General features: G+C 38.6%; 2 protein-coding genes across 3 annotated transcripts in view; one reads left to right on the top strand and one right to left on the bottom strand.

The window, feature by feature from the left end:
• mcph1 (microcephalin 1) overlaps nucleotides 1–25,237 on the top strand; it is a 330,444-nt gene that overhangs the window by 138,156 nt on the left and 167,051 nt on the right. For both annotated transcript variants that reach the window (XM_087978353.1, XM_043679276.2), the window contains exon 13: nucleotides 5,249–5,326. In XM_087978353.1, coding sequence (XP_087834479.1) covers nucleotides 5,249–5,326 — 78 coding nt within the window. The remainder of the gene's footprint in view (nucleotides 1–5,248; nucleotides 5,327–25,237) is intronic.
• LOC122541993 (angiopoietin-2-like) overlaps nucleotides 20,303–25,237 on the bottom strand; it is an 89,072-nt gene continuing 84,137 nt past the window's right edge. The window contains exon 9 of the mRNA XM_043679289.2: nucleotides 20,303–22,804. Within this exon, the coding sequence (XP_043535224.1) occupies nucleotides 22,644–22,804 (161 nt within the window). The 3' untranslated portion in view covers nucleotides 20,303–22,643. The remainder of the gene's footprint in view (nucleotides 22,805–25,237) is intronic.

Raw genomic sequence — 25,237 nt, 5'->3', positions numbered from 1 at the left:
CTCTCTCTCTCTAATGAGAGAGTAACCCTATGGTGTGTTCTGGTGATAGCGACTTTCTCTTCAGGTGGAAAGTTATGTAATCAGTTTGACAGGCACTGAAACTGTTAATGACCAAGAAAATTGAAGATCGAATTATTTCTGAGTTCTGTGGGAGCAAGTTAACAGAATACTTTATCTTCATGTCAAAAGGATTTGAAAAAAATAAGTATCTGGTGTTGTCCAAGCTGAAAATTCAAGATGCAAGAATGAAGCCTAAGAATGTTAAGCACCTTAGCACCGCCGTTGCCCCTCCACCCCCAAACAAACACACAATGTTCTCCAAATTTTGCTCTGGAGGCAGAGTTAATCTGACTCTCTGCTGGGTGGAGATTAGAGGAAGCCATGAGGGCAGTCAAATGCCAAGGTGGGCTGCTTAGAAACTCACTTTGTTCGCTGAAACATTAGTTCTTATTGTTTGCTTATATTTTTGGCTGTATCATGAGCAAATCTGGTTGCTTTGAAAGAGGATTATCTCCTAGTATGACTTGCAGCAAGGAAACGTGTGCTTTTATGCCAACCGAGATCCCAGCCTCCCCCAATGGTCACTCATGCACGTCACGCTAACTTGTGGCCCTTCTGTACCATTCATCCAGTATTCACTCTGCACAGAACCAATGAAACCTGTAGTAACAACCCAACCTACTTAAGAGCTTAAAACAAGCTCATTCATAAATTTGTTGAAAAACAATTGCAGAACCACATCCCATCTCTAATTTTAGGTTTTCCCTACATCCTTCAACTTCTGTTCCAACATGATCAGATGCATGAAAATTGATGCCTGAGTTTGGAACTAGTGTGAATACCTATAAAGTCTCATACCATTTCAAAAGTTAACCTTCATTTTTCAATATTCTTAACATGGAATTTTCTAAAAATCTGATGAATTTTATTAAAATTTGAAATTAGATTAGATTACTTACAGTGTGGAAACATGCCCTTCGCCCCAACAAGTCCACACCAATCCTCCAAAGAGCAACCCACCCAGACCCATTCCCCTACATTTATCCCTTCACCTAACACTACAGGCAATTTAGCATAGCCAATTCACCTAACCACATTTTTTTGGACTGTGGGAGGAAACCCACGCAGACACTGGGAGAATGTGCAAACTCCACACAGACAGTTGCCTGAGGTGGAAATTGAACCCAGGTCTCTGGCACTGTGAGGTAGCAGTGCTAACCAGTGTACCACCGTGCTGCAGTATGACTCTTCAGGTTAATTAATCCATGTCTCTTAAGCATGATTAGTCATGCTTTGTAAACAACAATTTTGAAAATGACATATCTTATCAAATTATTGTAATTTCTAGAAATGCTTATCTTGATTTTATTTTTGTAGAGATTATTGTGAGTAAAATGTGATTTTTAATGCATTTTTGCTGCAGCAGCCTTACAATATAAGCCATGCCACAACTGCCTGCCTTTTTCACTTACAGCAACATTATGCTACTGGTCCTTGCTGTAAACCATACCAGGAGGTAATCCTCCTTCAAAGCAGCCAAATTTCCTCCCAGAGGAATCACAGTGGGTCTATGAGAGGATTCATTCAATGGCACTGGCAAGCCCCAGCACTGACTAAAATCCTAACCATTTAAGCATTTCTTGCTTTCTTTTAATTAGATTTGAAACACAAAAGCAGACTAAACATTAGTGTGAGATACTGTAATAAATGGGGCTTGACATTACAATTTATGCATTGTTCAAGTTACTGTTTATTCACGTGTTGGCAAGTTATTTGTTTTAATGAAACAAAGCAATCTCTCCAACTCTTGGCCAAAGCAAGTCTTTAGGTTGTTTAACTTTTGTAGCAGTGTTCAGTAATGTCAGAATACATATGGAAGTACTAGTTAAAAGGGGAAATTGAAACTTTTTATTTTCCTTAAGGTCAGCATAATGGATATATTCATTTGGAGGTTGCTTAGTTTAGTCTGCTCCTTTATCTCTCATGTTTGCTTGGTTCACATGAAGTGCGGGGCAGATAATATATTGATAGCTGCCAACAAAAGCACTCGCAATAAGCCGCACTGGCATTTTGTAGATCCTGTTGGAGTTTCTGTAATTTTGCTACTGCACGTTTTTTGAACTGAGCTTATACATCTTCATAGCTGTGCCACTGGAGCATTGGGGAGTTTGTTTCTTTTCCTTATGAGACAATTGAACATAGTAGAATAGTGTTTCAGAGAATAACAGTGAATCACACAAAGTAAAAGGAGGTGCAATAGCACTCTAAATTAGGGATAAGATCAGTTCCTTAGCAAAAGGGATCTTCGATCAAAGGATCAAAATGTGGAACCATTTTGCTGGAACTAGAAAAGAGCAAGTGACAGCAAACATTTGTAGGAGTTGTTATTACTAGTGTTGAGCATCTTTGGATGTTTCGTTCCTGATTTTAGTCACCCTGTAGTTACATCAATTGCATCATACCTCTTCAGTTCAAGTACTGCTTGCAAATCATCATCCTTTTTCTTGAATGCTTTATGCATTCAGACCGAGTGCCTTTAAGTCTACCCTTTTAACATTATTCTTATTTTTGATTGTCATTGATGTTTGCATTACTTTGTCTGTCTGCAATTTGTGCTTATTACTTTCCTGCTTTTACTTATTTTGCTTCTTTTCAATCTCAATTCCCTGTTAGGTTCCAATTGCCCTGCCAATCTAGTTTAAGCTCTTCCTAACTGCAGTCATGTTAGTCCCAATCTCACTAAAGTGTGACACATCCATTTTATACAGGTCCTATCTTCGCTGGGCCATCTTTGAGTTCTTGAAATTGGTAGTGCTTTGAGTGAATATATCAAGAAAAAGCCAGGTGGATCCTCGCCTGAAGGGATAGAAAAAGTGATAATATGCCACCTGATGCAACCTCTTTTCACTTATCAAGTTATCAACTCATATTGCATGTTATCCCTAGAGATGTCACCACATGACTTGTTACCTGCAATTGTTCTGGCCTCTTCTGTCACTGCTTGCCAACTGCCTCTACTTGCTGTACATCTGTTTTCCACACCAATCAGAAAGCAAACATGCTCTCGACTGTCACTCAAAACAGTAACTTTTCCTTCAATCTAAATTCATTATAAATAGTAAGTCTTCAATGAGCATTAAATAGAACAAAATTATGTTCCTGTAATTTTTCTCTTGGATTACTCCAAGCACAATCATTGAGATTTAATTGTTTAGTTCCATAAGACTCCAACAAAACATGTTGGATCTTTGATCTGTTGGCTCTGATTGATAAGAGTTGAGGATAACTAACTTCCTACTTAAGAATTCATCTGGTTTGGGGTAGAAAGGAATTTAAAAATCAGGTTACTACATTTTCTTATGTGTACTTTTTAAATAAATACTTGAATGGAATTATTGTATAGTCTGGAAATTTTGCTCATGCTGATATACATTTTTATACAGTTTCTTCCTCAGGTCATCATTACATAATTTAATCTGACACTGAGTCACTACCTTGTTGGAAGTAACTGAGGCCTCATCTACCAATTTAAGTGAATGTAAACCATCTCCTAGCACTACTTTAAAACTAGCAGAGTATTTTCCAAGTGTCCTGACCAGCATTTTCCCCTCAACTCTTGAAAAAAGTCTTGCTGTGCATGTGCAGATATTTGTGTTTCCAGATAACCATATGTCAGAAATGATGTAATAGTGTGAAGCACCTGGTGACATTGAGGATGTAAGAGCTATTACGTAAACACACATTTGTTATTTTTCCTTCTCCTATATTATGGAGATTCATGTCACATTGCTATCCTTTCAAGTGAATGCAACCCTTCATTATAAAAAAAAATTGAATCTTATTCATCTCAATCCTATTTATCTACCCCTTGCTATCAATTCACCACTCTCCTGTAAAGCAATCTATTTCACTGCCTGAATATGTGAATCTATGAACAGATGTGCCATAGTTGTGCAACGCGATGTTTGAGTTGTACAAATGTTCACGTGTCCTATTGTCAGACGCTGCCGTAAACACACAAGTATAAATTTCATTCATTCAACTCAAAAATCTTGTATTGGCACCACAGTTCTACAAGTCAAAGTTCACTAAAATGTCATATTAACATATCTGAAAAGCAGATGAATAATAGAAGTTCTACAGTGCAGGAAGAGGCCATTCGGGCATCGAGACTGTACCGACCCTCGGAGCATCCCACCTCGACCCACCTTATCCCCCTAGCCCTGCATTTCCCATGGATAATCCACCTATCCTGTACATCCCTGGACACTATTGGCAATTTAGCATGGCCAATCTACCTAACCTGCACATCTTTGGACTATTTTCTATAATTATATTTGGCTGCTTCGTTATTATAATTCATTTTAATTTGAAACATGCATATAAATATTGCACTTTTCACTGAAGACATGAAATATTTAGGTGATCCTGGTAGACATTTTACATCTTTGACAAAAACATAAGTGTTTGCCTTAATTGATTGATGATGAAATGATATTTACATTTATCAGTAATGAACAGAAGGAAAACTTATGGAAGGTAGAGAATGAAAGCAGTGTGCGAAGTTTTGGTGTTGAGTAATTTCAAAAGGCTATCCACATATAAATGAACATTTTTTATTCATTCATTTGATGTGGGCGTCATTAGTTCGATTAGCATTTCTGGCTTCTGCCCAGTTGCCTCGAGGAGAGTTCAGAGTCAAGCTCTTTGTGTGGATCTTCAGTTATCTGTAGGCCACATCAGGCAATGATGGAAAATTTCCTTCCCTAAAGGACATTTGTGAATTTGAATATTTAACGATAATTGACAGTGGTTATGTGGTCACCATTGTTCTAGCTTTTAATTCCAGAATTTATTGTTATTGAATTGAAATTTCACCATCTACCATATTGGGGTCCAAATTCATGGTGACATGAATTCCTACAGTGTTTATAAGAGATGCATGCCAATGCTTTCAGCCTGTGAACTTCCTGCAGCATCTTTGTACTGCCTCTTCCTGATGACCACTCCCAGCCACTGCTCCAGAACTAGTTAAAACTTGAACAGGAATACTGAAAATAGCTGACATTCAAATTACTTTAATTTTAATGCTATGACAAAAAAAGAATCCTTTGGAATATTTGTGGTTATTTCGCATTCTGACATAAGATATTCTGTAAATTCTAATAATGGTGTAGTATTTCTATCATGGAGTTGATGACTATGGTTCTTACTGACTAAAATGTATGATTTTTCTCATGTCTTCCAGATTCTTTGGTCTTTGGAGCAAGGGTTTTGGGTTCCTGAAGAGCCCTATGAACTATCAGCCCAATTTCCGGCAGCAACTGTAAGTTATCAATTTGTAGCCTTTTGTTCATAAAAGAACTACTAATTAGGAGCATGATTGGCATAATAAATATTTGAACAGTTGTTGGCATATGTGATTTATTTTTTGGTTCTTCATTGAAAGAGGTGTTTTTTGCACTGAGCTCAACTTTTTTTTGTTCGTTATCTGGAAATCTGCCTTGCATTCAAGTTTGTAGCATAGTAATGATCATTAGCATGAATTTGCATGTTTTCTGTAAACTAGCATTTCAATGTGAATTGTCATTGTCTGAGGAATAAGCTATTCATCTTGGATGAGGGACTCTAGGAACGGTCCAAGACATTTCCAGTGGTGGTGTTTCTGTTTTACAAAATTGTAAGCAAAATAATTCAATGTTGTTGCACAATAATGATACAAGCCATTCTACTGAGGAAAATCATCCAGGTAATTCATCTTTTTTCCGTAAGTTGTAGCTCAAGCATGTGTGTTTATTTTGCCTCCTTCTTTTGTATACCAAACATGCCAACTTTTGTGAACTTATCGCATGAGCTGCGATTTTAAGCTAAAGTGAAGCTTGCCTGGTGATCTTGCAAATGGGCTCTAAAGTCTCAGAATTGTTCAAAAGTATTGAAAACACACCTTTCATAGATCGTGCACCTTCTCTGGATGGACCATGGTAAACATTGTAATTCCAAATCAGTATGGAAATCAATGTATGATATTATGGACAAATGATCTTTGCAGGTGCATGGAAGCATGCCATTTTGAAATATGAGCAAGCAGACACAATTTTATGAATGTAGCTGGTTTAATGTTGCATGTAACCTGTTGCTGGGTAGTGCCCAACACACTGAATATATTGCACAATGGCGGAAGTGTAAGCTAACTGAGATTTACTTCACCTTTTTAAACTGAGCCTTGCAGCAAATCATAGCTTGAATCCAGGCAAGTTGACAGTCCAACTGTGTTCAGACTGCAATCATGAACCAGTTATGTTGGCTTGACTCTCGATCCTTAGTGCTGACTCCAATTGTTGTTAACTGCTGGAACTTTGCTCTGATCAGCGGTTGGATGAGTGTGATGACTGTTTCTCTGCAATTGCTGTAACAGGGTATATTTGATGAAGGCCCAGGTAATAATTTAGGTTTTCAAAGCTACCAAAAGTGTTTTAGCATCTGGAGTCAAAATGTTGCGGTCCAGAAGCATGTGGCTCAGCCTGCCACATTGTTATGGTTTGTTTCCCAAGTTATACCTCCAGTATGCTGTTAAATGGCGAATTAAGTATAGAAAGCACGTGTTGAGGAAATTAATCCTAAAAGAAATATTCTGAAGCTATAACCTGAAAGCAAATAGGATTCCATAATGCTGAGTTGTAATTCTACCTCACCTTACGAACCACCTACGTTCTTATCTAACCTTGTCAGTGTATCCTTTTTATTCATTTCTTCCGTATGAATTGTTTTGATGATCTGAATAATGCAATTTAAAAGAGTGCTGAATGTGTATTGAGTAATAACCTTCTAAAGTGAATTGAGTAAACACTTGGAAAACATTTACAGGTGTATAGGTGAAGGCAAGACAGTGCAACTAATTAGTGCTACCACAGAATCTGTAGGTTGAGCTAAATGGCCTCCTGTGCTGTATCAGTCTGCTGCTGTAGGAAGAAGAGATGAGGGCTACGAGTCTTTCTTTTAAGTTGAAAAGCATTTTGAGAGTAATATTGTTTTCTTTTGTAAAGAGCTCTGACTGGTAAGGGATTAAATGAGCCTTAGGAGGTTTATAAACCACCTATCAATCTTCTATCCATTTATATTTCTGTTATGGATGGGAACAAGAGATAAACAAACTTACAAATCTGTTCCCTTTTATCCATAATCAGTGTTTTTTTAAAGATATATGTCAGTCTTTCCCAGCCACCGTTATTTTGTAAATTTAAAGTCATCAGATTTCTGTGGATTTGAACAAAAAGGTTAACATATTCATGCACTCAGCCTTAAAATCTTACTACTTTGGCAGTCACACACCAGTCACTCTAGAAGGATACAAATGTTCAACTAACAGCGTAGTTAACAGTTTACAAACCTTTGAGTAACCAGTGAAGAAGGAAGCTTCTTCCCACTCTGGAATTGTAGCTTATGTAAATTTGGATGACTAGGGTCAAAACTAGATGAACTACAAGGTTCCTTTTGAAATGAAGACTGATCAGCAGGTCACGTAGACAGGTTCTCATGGCTTTCGTATCAGAGGTACACTTACTATGCAGGTAAGCTTGGGAGTTTTTGGGAACAGACTGCAAGACTTTTAAAAATACTTTTAAGCCTCATAGTTCTGAAAAGGCAAGAGTAACACAGACTTTCTCTGTAGTTGTTATACTGTTGGGATGATTCTACAGACTACCCCTGCTCTCTGTTGCCTTTTGGAATAATAGGGCTTCGGTATCATAGAGTGTTTGATATACAACAGAAACCGATTGTTGTATTTTCAGTTTCAGTCTCATGGTCAAAGGCTATTCATGTTCAGAGAAGGTAAATGGTGGTCTTTGCACTTTTCTTCTGGATAGCTGGTCTTATCAGACTTCTTTCATATGTTGGAAACCTGGAGACAGACTGTAGGAGTCCATTATCTCAATGCTTTGGAGTCAGTTACAACAAAACAGGCATGAAATTTCACCGAAGAGTACACTCTTGGTAAGCCCATTTGAGTGGGAGACTCCCACCTATTATAAATTCAAAATCAGAACTTTGTGGAAGCATGACAGTCGGCATTAAAGTTGTCAAGGCTGCTGATCCCTATGCAGCCATTTTAACAGGTCTTTATTTTACATTTTAAAAAAATGGTTTTAATAACTGCCATATTTTCGTGCCTGTGCTGCCAAGACAGTTTTAAAAATATACTGGCAATTCATGATATTCAGACCACGTCTATTGATTTTTTTAGAATTTTTATCTTGATTTTTGTGATGACTGGCTAGAATGTTGAACAGAAGAAGTCCCACTCATCTACAACAACACCCTGTTTCTGTTTGTAAAGAATAATCTTGTTGTTCTGACATTGACAAAAAATGCCATCCTATATTGGTTGGTGTAAATATTTTGATACACTATTACAGTTCCTTTGGACAAGGTTCTGTGTCAGCTGGTTAATTGATGGGATCAGGTAATAAATGTTTGTGTTAACAACATAGTCAAAATAATACAGTAATCATAGGGGGTCGGCACTGTGGCTCAGTGGTTAGCACTGCTGCCTCACAGATTCAATTCCCGCCTTAGGCAACTGTCTGTGTGGAGTTTGCACATTCTCCCCGTGTCTGCGTGGGTTTCCTCCGGGTGTTCCGATTTCCTCCCACAGTCCAAAGATGTGCAGGTTAGGTGAATTGGCAGTGTTAAATTGCCCGTAGCATTAGGTGGATTAGCCAGGGGTAAATATCGGGGGTTGGGTTTCTCTTTGGAGGGTCGGTGTGGACTTGTTGGGCTGAAGGGCCTGTTTCCACACTGTAGGTAATCTAATCTAATCTAATCTAATTTAGAAGCACTTCTACTCCTACAACACATGTATTCTCTCCATAATAGGATGATGTGAGGTTAGGAACGGTGAAGGAAGTGGCCTTTTTTTTAAAAGAAAGGTTCCAGAAATGTTGCACATACCCGAGAAGTATGCCACCAGGTTCTCCGAGGAAGGTTAGAAACTGAACATAACAAAGATTTTTTGATCTTTGCATTTTTTGAAATAGATCATTCCTAGCAAAACTCAAGCGTTTAATCCTATTACCTCATTGCTTGTGGATCATTTTTGAACACCCTGAGGTTATGAAAGGCCATTAATGATATCAATTATGGAACATCTTTAAATGCCTTCATCTCATAACCAGCATCCACTGAAAACATGGTACAACATTGGAATCAGTGAAAGCAAGAGGATATGTCATGAATTCAATTTAACTGAATCATACAGAAAATACTTGTTCTATATTTGTTTCAATGTCAGCATATGTTCTTTAAGAGTACTGTCAGTGTTTCTGAAAAAGAGGTTTTCTGACGATCCTTGCATTCCTAGTGCAGTTGCACCACCTGGGAGTTGGGGTTTGTTATTGAGATTTCTTCCGATCCTAAATAAGGTAGTGAGCTTGCAGCATGGATAGGTACTTGGGACTTTGATGTTGTGGCCATTTCAGAGACAAGGATAGAGTAGTGTGAGAAATGGATATTGCAGGTTCCAGGGTTCAGATCTTTCGTTAAGAACAGGCAAGGCGGTAAAAGATGGGGAGGTGTGGCCTTGTTAGTTAAGGATAGTATAACGGTGGCTGAAAGAATTTTTGACAAGGACTTATCTACTGAAGTAGTATGGGCTGAGGTTAGACACAGGAGTGGAGAGGTCACACTGCTTGGATTTTCTTTTGGAGGCCTCCGCAGAGTTCAGGCAAGTGGAGGAGAGGATTGGCAAAATGATTTTGGATAGAAGTGAAAGGAACAGGGTGGTCATTATGGGGGACTTTAACTTCCCCCAACATTGACTGGGAATGCTATAACTCTAATACAACGGATGGATCAGTTTTTGTCCAATGTGTACAGGAGGATTTTCTGTCACAGTATGTCAAAGGGCTGACAAAAGGAGAGGCTATACTGGATTTGGTGCTTGATAATGAACCAGGCCAGGTGTTTGATTTAGTTGTAGGTGAGCACTTTGGAGAGAGTGACCATAATTCCGTTACGTTTGGTTTAGCGATGGAAAGGGATAGGTACGTGCCACAGGTCAAGAGTTATCAATGGGGCAAAGGCAATTATGATGCGATTAGGCAAGAATTAGGATGCATAGAATGGGGTAGCAAAATGCTGGGGATGGGGACAGTGGAAATGTGGAGCTGGTTTAAGGAACAGATATTGTGTGTCCTTGATCAGTATGTCCCTGTCAGGCAAGGAGGAAGTGATAAGGTAAGGGAACCGTGCTTTACTATAGAAGTGGCACCCCTTGTTAAATGGAAGTAGGAGGCTTATGTGTTGATGAGACAAGATGGTTCAGATGAGACGATGGAGAGTCACAGATTAGCTGGGAAGGATTTAAAGAGAGAGTTAAGAAGAGCAAAGAGAGGACCTAAGAGGCAACGTTTTCACACAGTTTGTGGTATGTATATGGAATGAGCTGCCAGAGGATGTGGTGGAGACTGGTACAATTGCAACATTTAAGAGGCATTTGATGGGTATATGAATAGGAAGGGTTTGGAGGGATATGGGCCGAGTGCCAGCAGGTGGGACTAGATTGGGTTGGGATATCTGGTCGGCATGGACGGGTTGGACCGAAGGGTCTGTTTCCATGCTGCACACCTCTATGATTCTATGACATGAGCAGCTTTTAGCAGGTGGAATAAAAGAGAACCCTAAAACTTTCTATTGGTATGTGAGGAATAAAAGGATGATGAGGGTAGGAATAGGGCTAGTTAAAGGCAGAAGTGGGAAGTTGAGTGTGGACTCTGTGGAGATTGGAGAAGTGCTAAACGAACATTTCTCATCAGTTTTCACTTGGGAAAAGGAGAATATTGTAGAGGAGAGGAATGAGATATTAGACTAGAAAGGATCGAGGTTAGTTACGAAGAGGTATTATCAATTCTAGAAGGAGTGGAAGTAGACAAGTCCCCTAGGCCGAATGAGATTTATCTGAGGATTCTCTGGGAAGCTAGGGAGGAGATAGCGGAGCCTTTGGCTTTGATATTTGAGTCGTCATTGTCTACAGGTTTAGTATCGCAGGACTGGACAATTGCAAATGTTGTGCCCTTGTTCAAAAAGGCAGTAGAGATGACCCAGGTCACTGTAGACCAGTGAGCCTTCCTTCTGTTGTAGGAAAGGTTTTGGAAAGAATTATGTGAGAGAGGATTTATAATCATCTAGCAAGCAACAATTTGATTTCAGCTAATCAACATGGTTTCGTCAAGGGCAGGTCATGTCTCACAAACCTCATGTTTGTGACCAAGCATGTAGATGAGGGTAGGACAGTTGACGTCGTGTACATGGACTTCAGTAAAGCCTTTGATAAGGTTCCACATGGTAGGATGTTGGAAAAAATGCAGAGGCATGGGATTGAGGGTGATTTAGCAGTTTGGATTAGAAACTGGCTTTCTGAAAGAGGGCAGCGAGTAGTGGTTGATGGAAAATGTTCAGCCTGGAGTCCGGTTACTAGTAGTGTGCCGCAAGGATCTGTTTTGGGACCATTGTTGTTTGTCATTTTTATAAATGACTTAGACGCAGGCATAGCTGGATGGGTTAGTAAGTTTTCAGATGACATTAAAGTCGGTGGACGAGTGGACAGTGTGGAAGAATATTGCAGGGGGACTTGGATAGACTGCAGAATCGGGCTGAGAGGTGGCAAATGGAGTTGAATGCAGCTAAATGTGAAGTGATTCACTTTGGGAAGAATAATAGGAAGGCAGAGTACTGAGTCAATGGAAAGATTCTTGGAAGTGTGGATGTGCAGAGGGATCTTGGAGTCTATATACATACATCCCTGAAAGTTGTCACCCAGATTGATAGTGCTGTTAAGGAGGCATATGGTGTGCTAGGTTTATTGGTAGAGGGATTGGGTTCCAGAGCCGCAATGTCATACTGCAACTATACAAAACGCTGGTGTGACCACACTTGAAATATTGTGTACGGTTCTGGTTGCCCCCATTACAGGAAGGATGTGGCAGCATTGGAAAAGGTGCAGAGGAGATTTACCAGGATGTTGCCTGGTCTTGAGGGAAGGTCTTATGAGGAAAGACTTGGGTGAGACTTGGGTCTGTTCTCATTGGAGAGAAGAAGGCTAAGAGGGGTTTAGATTGAGACATACAAGATGATCAGAGGGTAGACAGTGAAAGTCTTTTTCCTAGGATGATGACGTCAGCTTATACGTAGGGGCATAACTACAAATTGAGGGGTGATTGATTTAAGACAGATGTCAGGGGCAGGGACAGATGTCTTCACTCCAAGAGTGGTAAGGGTGTGGAATGCCCTACCTGCCAATGTAGTTAACTCAGCCACTTTAGGGAGATTTAAACAATCCTTGGATAGGCACATGGATGATTTTGGAATCGTGTAGGGGGACGAGCTTAGAATAGTTCACACGTCAGCGCAACATCGAGGGCCAAAGGGCCTGTTCTGTGCTGTATTGTTATGTTCTATGTTCCATTCAGCTCTTGAGGACCATACAGATCAAAACACTTAGTCATACTGATTGTCTAACTGTACATAAAAGAAATAGGTGCTTCAGATGATGGGCCATTTAATCTTTGACAAAAGTACTACTGTTTTGTGCCAAAATGAAAGCTACCAGAATTCTGCTGCAAATCACCAAATGGCAAAACAATGTTCCAGTGATATTTATGGAACAGTAATATTATTTTGTAAATAGGCACATTAAAGTTTTCTGGATTCAACATTAAGTTCAACAATTGTAACTTCAGTTCCCATTTATTTCCTCATCATAGAGTCATAGAGATGTACAGCATGGAAACAGACCCTTCGGTCCAACTCGTCCATGCTAACCAGATATCCCAACACCAACTGTTTCCACCTGCCAGCACCTGGCCCATAACCCTCCAAACCCTTCCTATTCATATACCCATGCAGGTGCTTTTAAAATGTTGCATTTGTATTAACCTCCAGCATTTCCTCTGGCAGCCCACTCCACATACACACATCAACCTCTGCGTGAAAAAGTTGCCCGAGGTCTTTTTTATATCTTTCTCCCCTCAGGCTAAATCTATGCCCTCTGGTTCTAGACTCCTCCACCCCAGAGAAAATACCTTGTCTATTTACCCTATCCATGCCCCTCATGGTTTTATAATCCTTTATAGAGGTCACTCGTCAGCCGGCGATACTCCAGGGAAAACAGCCCTAGCCTGTATGACCTCTCCCTATAGCTCAAATCCTCCAACCCTGGCAACATCCTTGTAAATCTTTTCTGAACCCTTTCAAGTTTCACAACATCTTTCCGACAGGAAGGAGACCAGAATTGCATGCAATATTCCAGTAGTGGCCTAACCAATGTCCTGTACAGCCGCAACATGACCTCCCAACTCCTGTACTCAATACTCTGACCAATAAAGGAAAGCATACCAAATGCCTTCTTCACTATCCTATCTATCTCCTATGGACTCCACTTTCAAGGAGTTATGAACCTGCACTCCAAGGTCTCTTTGTTCAGCAACATTCCTTAGGACCCTACCATTTAAGTGTATAAGTCCTGTTAAGATTTGCTTTCCCAAAATGCAACACCTTGCACTTATCTAAAATAAACACCATCTGCCACTTCTCAGCCCATTGACCCAATCTCTATTATTTCTGTCTTATTTCTTTTGCTCTCAGTCAACAACTATTCAAGACCTATTCTTCACACCTCCTCTATGAACGCATCATTTTTTCCTTGTCATATTGCCATCCCTTTTGGCAATGCACCGTGAAACCTTTTGCCATTTCATGTCTGCTCCTTGTTCTTCTCACCTTCCACTTTTTCATTTGCCAAAAACATAATACATGCCCAACTTTTCCCAGTTCTGACTTTTAAAAAAAAACCTCAAAAATTGACTGTTTCTCTTCCCAGAGATACTGCCAGACCTGCTGAGCATTTCTAGCATCGGCTGTTTGTATAACAATAATGAGTCTGGAGGGGATCTGTTAGCTTAGCTTAGTTGGTTGGACAGCTGATTTGTGATGCAGAGTGATGCCAACATTATCAGTTCAATTCCCACATCACCTCTTCTCAAGTTTCCCCCTTTCCCCAAAGCATGGTGACTCAGTTTAAACCACCACCAGTTGGCCCGCTCCAATGAGACAGCAACCCAATGGTCGAGTAGGATTATAGTAACTTTACCCTTCACATCTGATGATCGATTCCCTGCAAGTTTCCATTCTTGAGGTGATAAGATTTGAGTGGAGCAATGTGTTTTGTTTTAAACTATCCATCTCTCAACTATTTGACCAAGAATTCAATCTTGTGTCTTCCAGACTTTAGTAGGATATAATGACACCTACCCCTTGTATATTTCTGATACGTAGATGATATATGTAGCCTCAAGTCCAAATATAGCAAATGTAAGGATTCCCTTACATAGAGTCAGAGAATCATACAGCATGGAAACACTCTTTGGTCCAACTCACCCATTGCTGCACTCAAAATCATCATTGAAATACGGCAGTCATGAAGTCAAGCCTTTCCTCGATGTCCTACATGAGAAATCAGTCAGTGGGTGTCTCTTGCTGTCTACTATAAACCTACCTTCACTGGTCAGTATACATGTTGAGATTCCTACAGTTTCACATGCTGTAAGATTGGCTTTATCGGCAGTCTTGTAATTAGGGCCCAATCTATTTGTTCACCATGCAAACATGATGCTGAAATAAGGTGCATCAGAGAAATCCTACAGGTAATGCTTACCCTGAGGGGATCATTCCTCACGATGTATCACACTAACTCACAAACAGGCCGAGAGCTGCTACTTTTCAAGGTCTGAAAAATGTCTACCTTATTATGCTGGAAAGATGAGTTATCTCAAATGTTGAAGCAGTAGAAGGAGCTAGCTGTTTCATATTGCTTTTGTTCATGTGATGGTGTGTACACAACAAACCTGAATTCTGTCAAGTCAAAAAGAAGCTCTTCCTCTGTCTTAAGTGAGGAATGTGGTATATGAATTTCAGTGCCAGTATATTGCTCACTGCATAAGCCATACATTTCAAAGTCTAGCAAGTTGTATCAAATTGCATTTCCTTCTCCTGTACATGACAAGCAAATTACTAACTGCACCCCTCCCCCCCAACCCATGCTTATAAAGCTCACTGTACAGTGTTGTTATGATCCCAGCTGATGTTAAAACTGGGCAAGTGAGATCCCAGACTGAAATCTGGCTTTATGGATCGTATTTTGTTTTGTTTTCAACAAGGTAATCTTCCACTAAAATGTAAACGCAGTGCTGCGGATTCAGGTTCAAAAATAAAACAAGTTTATTATGCAAAAGAAATGAAAATAAAATAGAATACATCAAATTATTTACATATAACACATGTTTAAATATTTCAAAACAAATGACAAAAATAAAATCTTATTAATCCCAACAGCATCACACCAGAGAGAATGCCCTTCTGTATCACACATTGGATTTAACTTCGCTTCAAACCCATGTTGTGAGAATTTGATATTCTCTTTCAAAGGCCTTCATATAACTGAGCTTAAACTTTTAGCTTCAAATAACCCAAATGTTTACGAAGCACTTCTGGTCTCAAACCTTTAAGCTAAACTCCTTACCCGGAGGTAAATGCTTTCTTAACACTCCTAAACTAGCTTCATTACTCAAGAGTAACTGTTTTATGCATCCAGCTTTAGCCAAACATTTCTGAAAATGTGTTCCAAACTGAAACTCAAAAAGCTTTTCCCCAAGCTATGAGTGTTTTCCCTATTTAAAAAAAATCAATCCCTGACCTTATCAGCTGAACCTAATGCACAATCATTTATTTTATTCGCAGCAGAGAAAAACTCCCAATGTAAATAAACCCCATTATTCACCAGGAAGTCTCTCTCAAATGCTGTGTTTAAAAAAAAAGTCGCCATTGCAGAAAATAAACTTACAAGTTAATCATTGAATCACACAGCAACTCCATTTGCCAGTAATTCAAAATTCAAAAATACAGCCTCCAAGTTTAGACAGACTATCTGCATACTTTAGCACTTTAATCTATTGGTATAATTCAATTGAATTATACCAATGCATTGTCCTCCATTCCAGGTTAATATATTTGTCCTGAGGTTCAGGACCCTAAAACGGAACACACCGTTCTAGATGGGCATGACCAAAGTTCTGTACATCTAAGGCATGACTTTTTCCCTCTTTATATTCCAGATATTTTAAGATAAAGGTTGTATTAATTGTTGTTTGTACCTATGAGCTACTGTTTATAGAATTGTGTACCTGAACACCATACCTCTTTTTGCCTTCACAATTCCTCATCTTTCATCATGAAGAAAACATTCCACTTTCTTGCAACAAAAGGGAACATAAATTCAGAGCTGGTAGTGTAGTATTACTTTATTTATGAAGGAAGTATTACTTTGTAAGAGGTGCACTTGGATGGAAAAGTTCCCACTGGGCTTTTTTGAAGAGGAACAGGGAAGCTTTCAGTAGTGTAGTTATTCTTTAATCGCTGTCACTACAAAGTATTATATCATTATCATTTGTGTGACATTGCTGCTGTGTTCCCTACATGATAAATGACTATATGTCAAATATCCTTCAGTGTAAGAAATTTTGAGATGCCGTGAGATTATGAAAGGAGCTAAAAGAAGCAGAAATTCCTTGGAAAGAAAAAAAAACACATGATTAAAGAAATTGTATTTATATAATGTACTTCAATTCTCCAGGATATCCCAAAATGCTGTAGATGCAATAATTTTACATTTGAAGAATTATCACTGCTGTTTCTTTATAGGCTAATCCAACAGCTGACTTGCATATAACAAGACTGCTCAAACAGTAAATTAGATGGATAACTAGTTAATTTGTTCATTTAGCAATTTTGTTTGAAGAACGCATGTTAAGCAGGTCACCGGCATTTCCATTTGACTTAACAGCTTACTAGATCATAGAGCTCTGATAACGCAGCGCTCCCTTGGTATTCTACGGGAGTTTCAACCTAGATTATACAATCAAATTGTGAAGTTGGTGTTGAATCCAAAGAATAATCCAGAAGCACAAGAATTGCCACGTTTCCTGCTGATTGAGAAAGATTCATATAGTTTTTAATTTGGCTCAATCTTATAAATCTCCCTCATTTCCTCATTAGCTAGCATGATTTTGTTAGCTTACATGGTCTGAATTATATCTGAGCACTGAGGCAGAAATTAGTGTAGTCTCTTTCATACAGTGGAATAAGGGAAATATGAATTGGTTGTTAAGAGATAGGAGAAAATGAGAACTGCAGATGCTGGGGATCAGAGTTGACAGTGGGTGCTGGAAAAGCACAGCAGGTCAGGCAGCATCCGAGGAACAGGGCTCCTCATGAAGGGCTCTTGCCCAAAACGTCAATTCTCCTGCTCCTCAGTTGCTGCCTAACCTGTTAAGATGCAGGGTTTGTTTAAAGTGGTTCCTAATGAAAATGCATATCATGTTGTTTTATGTGAGTAATTACTTTCAAAAATAAGGAGGACTGTGCTGGTTATTTTTGATTTCCATATATTAAAATGAAATCCTCTATTATCCCCACTATTGCGAACTAAAAAGGGCTATGAGTTAAGATTGCTGTAGACATTGGCATGCAATTTAGCCTTTTGAGCCTTGAGAAAAATAGCTCCAAACGCATATTTCAAATTAATGAGTGTATAACATGTCCTGGCTGAAAAGTAAGTTGACTTATATCCCAAGTATATTCAAAAAAGTGATCTTTGAGGCCATAAAAAGGAGTGGAACAATCTGCCACAATCTCTGTTACTACCTTCTTACATGATGTATTTTTTACGTTCAACTCAAATATTAACTGTGTAACAAATGACTTTCCACACTGTTCTACTCTGACTAAGTGTTTTGCTGGTTAGTTTTTGTCATTGCAAAAGTGATACTGCTGAGCCATAAGATTATTTATTTTCGTATCTGCCTTTCCGCTTATGGAGTTGCATCAGAGTCATAGAGATGTACAGCTTCAGTCCAACCTGTCCATGCTAACCAGATATCCTAACCCAATCTAGTCCCACCTGCCAGCACCTGGCCCATATCCCCCCAAACCCCTCCTATTCATATACCCATCCAAATGCCTTTTAAATGTTGCAATTGTACCATCCACCACCACTTCACCTGGCAGCTCATTCCATACATGTACACCCTCTGCGTGAAAAACTTGCCCCTAAGGTCTCTTTTATATCTTTCCCCTCTCACCCTAAACCAATGCCCTCTGGTTCTGGACTTCCCCACTCCAGGGAACATACTTTGTCTATTTATCCTATCCATGCCCCTCATAATTTTGTAAACTTCTGTAAGGTCACCCCTCAGCCTCCGACGCTCCAGGGAAAACAGCCCCAGCCTGTTCAGCCTCTCCCAATAGCTCAAAACCTCCAACCCTGGCAACATCCTTGTAAATCTTTTCTGAACCCTTTCAAGTTTCACAATATCTTTCCGATAGGAAGGAGACCAGAATTACATGCAATATTCCTACAGTGACCTAACCAATGTCCTGTACAGCCGCAACATGACCTCCCAACTCCTGTACTCAATACTCTGACCGATAAAGGAAAGCATACCAAACGCCTCCTTTACTATCCTATCTACCTACAACTCCACTTTCAAGGAGCTATGAACTTGCACTCCAAGGTCTCTTTGTTCAGCAACACTCCCTAGGACCTTACCATTACATGTATAAGTCCTGCTAAGATTTGCTTTCTCAAAATGCAGCACCTCACATTTATCTGAATTAAACTCCATCTGCCACTTCTCAGCCCATTGGCCCATTTGGTCAAGATCCTGTTGTAATCTGAGGTAACCTCCTTCGCTATCCAATTTTGGTGTCATCTGCAAACTTACTAACTGTACCTCTGATGCTCACATCCAAATCATTTATATAAATGACGAAAAGTAGTGATCTCGCACCGATGGCAATTCCATCTGATATATTAATGTTCCTATATGCAAAAAGATCAAAATTGTTCAATGAACCCAGTGTGATAAGATTTCTTCATGGTTTTCTCATGTAACTGCCAAAAATTCTGTACATCAGGAAAAGTCTGATTGAATGTGATTCGGGTATTATCTGCTTTTAACAAGTACTGTCACCAAGACTTTATTGGTTCTTAATACTGTGTTTGTAAAAGTTAATTTTCTTCAGTGTTAAATGTTCAGCAGGACAATTACAAGTTCTTTTTCTTAATGTAACCTATTTTTCTAATCAACGTGATCAGAGATATGATAACACACCTCTGCTGCAGGTGGGGCCTTAAACACAGGCCTCCTGGTCCAAGTGTAGAGACTTTCCCTCTACACCACAAGAGGCCCTTAAATCCTCAGGTGTCCTTTGAAAGATTCTGCCTCATTATACATTAACAGATCTCTGGTTAGATTAAAGTTAGGTGATTTAAAGTTAGGTATTGGCACCACTATGATTTGACCAGGGATTCCTGTTTACTAACAGGCACTTTAACCAACTAAGCTTATCATCCAAATTTTGGTTGTATCTGGATAGACTGATCATCTACCAGCAGTCTCTATCACAACGGACAAATTATTTGACAAATTAATGGGACTGAAGACAGACAGGTAACCAGGTCTATACTCAAGAGTTTAAAAGAAGTGGCTTAAGACATAGTGAGGGTATTGGTCAAAATATTCCACAACCCATTGGATTCTGGATGGGTTTGAGCAGACTGGAAAACCACTCATGAGGCACCCCTCCCAAGAAGGGAAGAAGACAGTACCCAAAACTATAAACCAGTTAGCCTAACATCGATCATTGGGAAAATGTTAGAGTCAATAATTACAGAAGAAAAGGCAAGCCATTTAGAAAAGCTTAATGCAGTCAGTGTCAACATGATTTTGTGAAAGGAAAACCATCTCTGATAAATTTACGAGAGTTTTTCCAAGATATAATGAGCAGAATTGATAAAGGGGAATAGGTGGATTTGGATTTCCAGACGGTATTTGATAAGATGCCATATATATGTTTGCAAAAGGTAGGAGCTCACAGTATTGAGAATAATGTATCGCATGGATTTGAGTTTGGTTAACACACAGAAGACAGAATCAGGAGAAATGGGTACTTTTCAGATTGGTAGGAGTTAACTCAGAGCCAGAAGGATCAGTCCTTAAGACCTCAATTATTTACTGCCTACATTATTTACATGGAGAACGGAGCAGTGTGTAACATATACAAATTGGCTGCTGATACAAAAATAGGTGGAAGAGCATGTTTTGGTGAAGGCATGAGGAATCTACAATGGGATAGTTCGAGGGACCATTGTTTCAGAATAAGAGAGCACTAATTGAAATTGAGATGCAAAGAAGTTATTTTTTTCCCCCAGAGGGGTGTGAATTTCTGGAATTATTTACCCAGAAGTTGTGGATGCTAAATCAAGAAGCATTTAAAGAGATGGAGACAAATTCTTGAAATATTGGGGAGTTGAAAGCTGTGATGAGTTGGCAGAAAATGGATGACACCTGAAGCAGAGCAACAATGATCTTGTTGAATGATCGGACCAACCTTGAGGGGTTGAATGGCCAACTCAAATTATTTGCTCTTGTATTCATCTTGACTTATATTGTACCAAAAATTATTTAATAATGTGATGTGAATTAAGCAGAATTAATGACACAGCATACTCATAAAATGTTTTAATTCAAAGTATTCAGTCATCATCTTTTAAGAGGAACAAACTGTATGAGCAACTGTATGAAGTATTGTTGAGAGCAATAGGAAGCTCAGAGAAAGCGAATTGTACAAATGTCATGTTATACTTTTAAAATGTTTTTAAAAAACCTTATGTTGTGTTTTTTTTTTCTCTTCAAGCAGATCTACGTCTTGCTTTCATTTGTCAAAGCTTGGCTTTAATTTTAAGATTGTGGTCCCCTTGTTCTGGTTTGATCAGTCTGAGATCTATTTGACAAGTGCTGATTTTTATGAGGCACATGAAATTTCAAATATCTCATTCACAACTACTGGAGATTTAAATTAATTCTGTTGACCCATGGGTTTCTGTGGTCCTTTAGTTGCTTGCAGTTACAATTTTATTATACAGTCCCTGCATGAGCATTGAGAATCAGTAAATTTCACACATTGGTGGTTGTCCAACTGTATCATGTTTCGCATACTGAGGCATGTGCATGTTTTTTCCTGAAAGATTCCTTTGAATATCTTACTTAAGAAATTATATTCTCTTATTGAAGCAAAACACAACATAGTACTTATGTTTATATGTATTTTTAAGGAAATAATAATTTGATGAACTAAACTCCAGAATTATTTTGATTAAACAATGAAGAGGAGTGTAACTAGGAGCATAAATAGGTCATATGGTCCCTCAAGCATGTTACACCATTACATAAGAACGTGGATGATTTGATCTTGGCAACTTTCTGGATTCTCCCCATTATCTCTGATTTCCATGTAGTTAAATAACTATCTCTCTGGACAAGACTCAAAAAGCAATGATCAAAATTATCGTCCATAGTTATTGTGGAAGGTTTCTTCAATGATATCTGAAGAACAAGTATTTGCTACTAAGTTGGTTTTGTCATAGGATACTGTTCAATCATGGAAGTCAATATGATAAATTCACAGCTTCCCAAACTGATAGGAACATTTATGATTTTGAAGTCCCTAATCACTCAGAAGTATTTTTACTAATTTGGGAGTCTCTTCATTCAACACCCATAAAAGAAGTTAATCAGAAAAATGTTCTTTAATTAAGTTCAGATATCACCTAAAAATCTTCACATCCTAACCATTCAATCTGTCTCTAACCTGGCACTGTTTAGAAGTACAACAATTTCTTGTGTTTCATTGATCTCTGCTCTTTTCAAATTAAAGAACTCAGAATGTAATGCATAACAAGTTATTAAATACATCAGTTAACCAGTTAAAATTGCACTGCAAAGGGACAGCATCATTAATTTTTCTTTTCTAATGGATGACAATATAAAATTGTATGTGGAATTAAAGTTTCTGGAACAAATCAGGAACATATGCTTCTGTTGGATAATGTAAAAAAAAATTCAAAAGAAATTAATTTGGTGCAATATACTTTGGCCTGTGAGGGGGAAAAGTTTGCAAATTTCAAACAAAAGCTCACTGAGCAAGATAATTACTTTGAAATAAAAGATACCTTAAATCTTAAAAAATATGGTTCTTTTAATTGTATTTTTGATCTTTCATAATTCCAGTTTTTGTTGATTTGAGATCTTTTTTTCTTTGAAGAATAATAGAAACCTGTTGAAATGTAAGTGTGGTCATGATGTTCAAGTATTCATTACTCATTAATATACCATCTGAACTGTAAAGTAATTAATTTCCTACATGACTACATTTAGTAGTGTCACCAAGAAGCGAATCAACCTCTCTTGCAGGGGTTCAATTTCGGTTTATATGTTAGTTTATCTCTGTTTACTTGATGCTTCTTCATAAAAAGGAATTGACTACAATAAAATATATATGCAAGGCCATTCACAGGCAAGTTTGCCTTCCTTTGTTCATTGGGACCTGGTTTCTTGACTTTCAAACAATGTAAAATATTAATGCATGGTGTACATATTAGTTGACATTTTAAATATAGTAGGAATTATGTTTTTACAGACTTCCTGAAAGAAATATCTTTATACAACTGACAAAAATATGTACAAGAATTATAATCAGAAATCTGCAGGTCTGATCATCATAGTTGTAGCTTTGAGAGAGTATCCTGACCCTTTCCAGTAGTACCATTTGATTCCATTGAATCTATTTGTATTCTGACCCGCTGAGTAGTATAATCCATTCAGGTTAGATGGGCCACAAGCATCAAACCACCATCCTGTGAAGGGGAAGAAAACACAATGCAAAACATCAAATGGAAGTTGGCTACAGAAGCTGCAACAGACACACTCTTGTCTGTGGCACACAGATTAAGACTACCTTGGAGATCACAAATTAAGGTTAAATCTTATAAATGATTATCAAGAACTTCTTCTCAGCTGAATACTTTTCCTTCTGGCTATTCTTACTGAAGATTGAATCATTGGCTATATGCATTCAGATCAAGCGATTGGATTACAGCAAAACAACCATGGTTCAGCTAAAAATACACTAACCAGCTATTTCACAGTTAAGAAAATGCATTACACAAAACATTTATCTTACAACATATTTAGCAAGATAGAAATGAGATCAATAACACTGACAGTACAGTGATTCAGCGATTAGCATTGCTGCTGCATAGTGCCAGAGACCCAGGTTTGATTCCACTCTCAGGCAAGTGTCTGGGTGAAGTTTGTACATTCTCCTTGTGTCTGCCTGGGTTTCCTCCAGGTGCTCCAGTGTCCTCCCACAATCCAAAGATGTGCAGGGTAAGTGGATTGGCCATACTAAATTGTCCGTAGTGTCCTAGAATGTGCAAGCTAAGTGGGTTAACCATGGAAAATGCAGTTACAGGGATGGAGTGCGTCTGGATGGGGTGCTCTACAGATGGCTGGTGTGGACTCAATGGGCCAAATGGTCTGCTTCTACACTGCATAGGGTTTCTATGATTCTATGAACTAACCAAATTAAATATATTAAGATAAGTAGCAACCAAATGTAGCTTTTAGAATGTTGAGAGATGGGATTTTTATTTGTGAGGCCAAGACAGATAACTGTATAGTCGTAATGATGGAGAGTAAGGAGTTAAAACAGTTAAAGCTGTTGTAGAGCTGCAGGAGGTTGCCAAGTTAGGGAAGGACAAGGCCATAAAGAAATCTCAGCATGAGGATGAGAATTTTAAGCTGGATTGTCTTGGAGACCATGCTACAATTTAGGTCAATCCATAAGGATTGAGTGCAAAACATTAGGAAATAAGATTTGGATAACGCGTAGAGCATTGTATTGGTTCAGTCTTGAATGACACAGGCATGGCTAACAGCAACAGTTGGCTGAAGTAGTTTGAAGGCAAGCAATGTTCCAATAGTGGATTCAGATGATCTTTGTGATCGAGACTCTCCAAGGTCACAAGATCTGCCTAGAATCAAGCAGGATGCTAAGGTTCTGAACAATCTAGTTCATTGTCAGACAGTGGCAGGGTAATTAAACTGTTGGCAAGGTACGACAGACCAAAAATGATGCCTTCAATCATCACACTGTTTGCCTGAAAGAAATTACCAAGGTGAGATTTTGGGACAAGCATTCTTCTAACAGAGGTGGTGAAAAGGTAGACCTTTGTATGAACTATAGAAGCTGACCCAACCCAGATGAGGTTGCCAGGTGCATCGTGGCTAATGAAATGCCACAGTAAAGTTGCTATATAAATGCAAGTTAATATTAATTGTTGACATGGTAAAATGACACCATAAAGGACTTCATTTATGTGGAGAGACTATGGATGCTGACATTGTTCTTCTTAAACTAGGAAAATTTAATCAAAGATTAAATGGAGGTGTTCACAATTCCAAAGGATTTAGACAAAACGCATAAAGAGTAACTGTTTCTCATGGTAGGGGGTATCAATAATCTGCAGAAGAACCAGAGGTGAAATTAACCATTCTATTTATAATTAAGTGATTTTATTATCTGGGTTAAAAGGATGGAAACAAATGAATGGTAAGTTTCAAAATGAAATTGAATATATTTTGTAAAGGAATGGGGAAGTAGTGGGATCATTTGGATAGTGCTTTTGAACAGTTGGCTCAGGCATATTTGGTCAAATGACCTCTTGGGAAAGAATTCCATGTTGATGTGATGGGGAACAAAATTTAATTGTCCTTATTTTGATATTGATGATCACCATTTTTTGACTTTGCATATGATGAATACCAACATGGTAGTGTCATGGACAGCTGCCCAGCTCCATACTTTGTATTTACAAACCATGTCACAAGATATAGAGAGCATGCAGGAGAGCGGGGAAGCATGACAGAAATATGATAGCAAAAAAATCACATAAAATAGGTTATGTGAAAATGGAGAGTTTACTTCGAATCTGGTTGCAGATTCTCCCTCCCACTCATAAACAACTCCTGCTGATAAACAAGTTAGATCTTTCTAATGTTGCAGCTTTAAGAACCCACTGTACATTTGCACTTAAGCGATTCTCCCAGTGCTGATTCTCTTTCCATATATCGATTCCCAAGGAATAAATTTTAAAAGTCTCTAGCACTATGTGCAATGCATCAGTGCTTCAAATCTGATACCAATGTTACTTCTGCTTCTGTTTTCCACCTTCACCTCAGCCTAACATTCTATAAAGGTGATACCAGACTGATAACAGAACTCAGGA

Source organism: Chiloscyllium plagiosum, unplaced genomic scaffold, assembly GCF_037043375.1.
Source record: "Chiloscyllium plagiosum isolate Xiang-an unplaced genomic scaffold, Cpla_swu_hap1 HiC_scaffold_3, whole genome shotgun sequence".
Lineage (NCBI taxonomy): Eukaryota > Metazoa > Chordata > Chondrichthyes > Orectolobiformes > Hemiscylliidae > Chiloscyllium > Chiloscyllium plagiosum.
The sequence above is the reverse complement of the archived record's forward strand: the minus strand, read 5'-3'. Positions and strand labels throughout refer to the sequence as shown.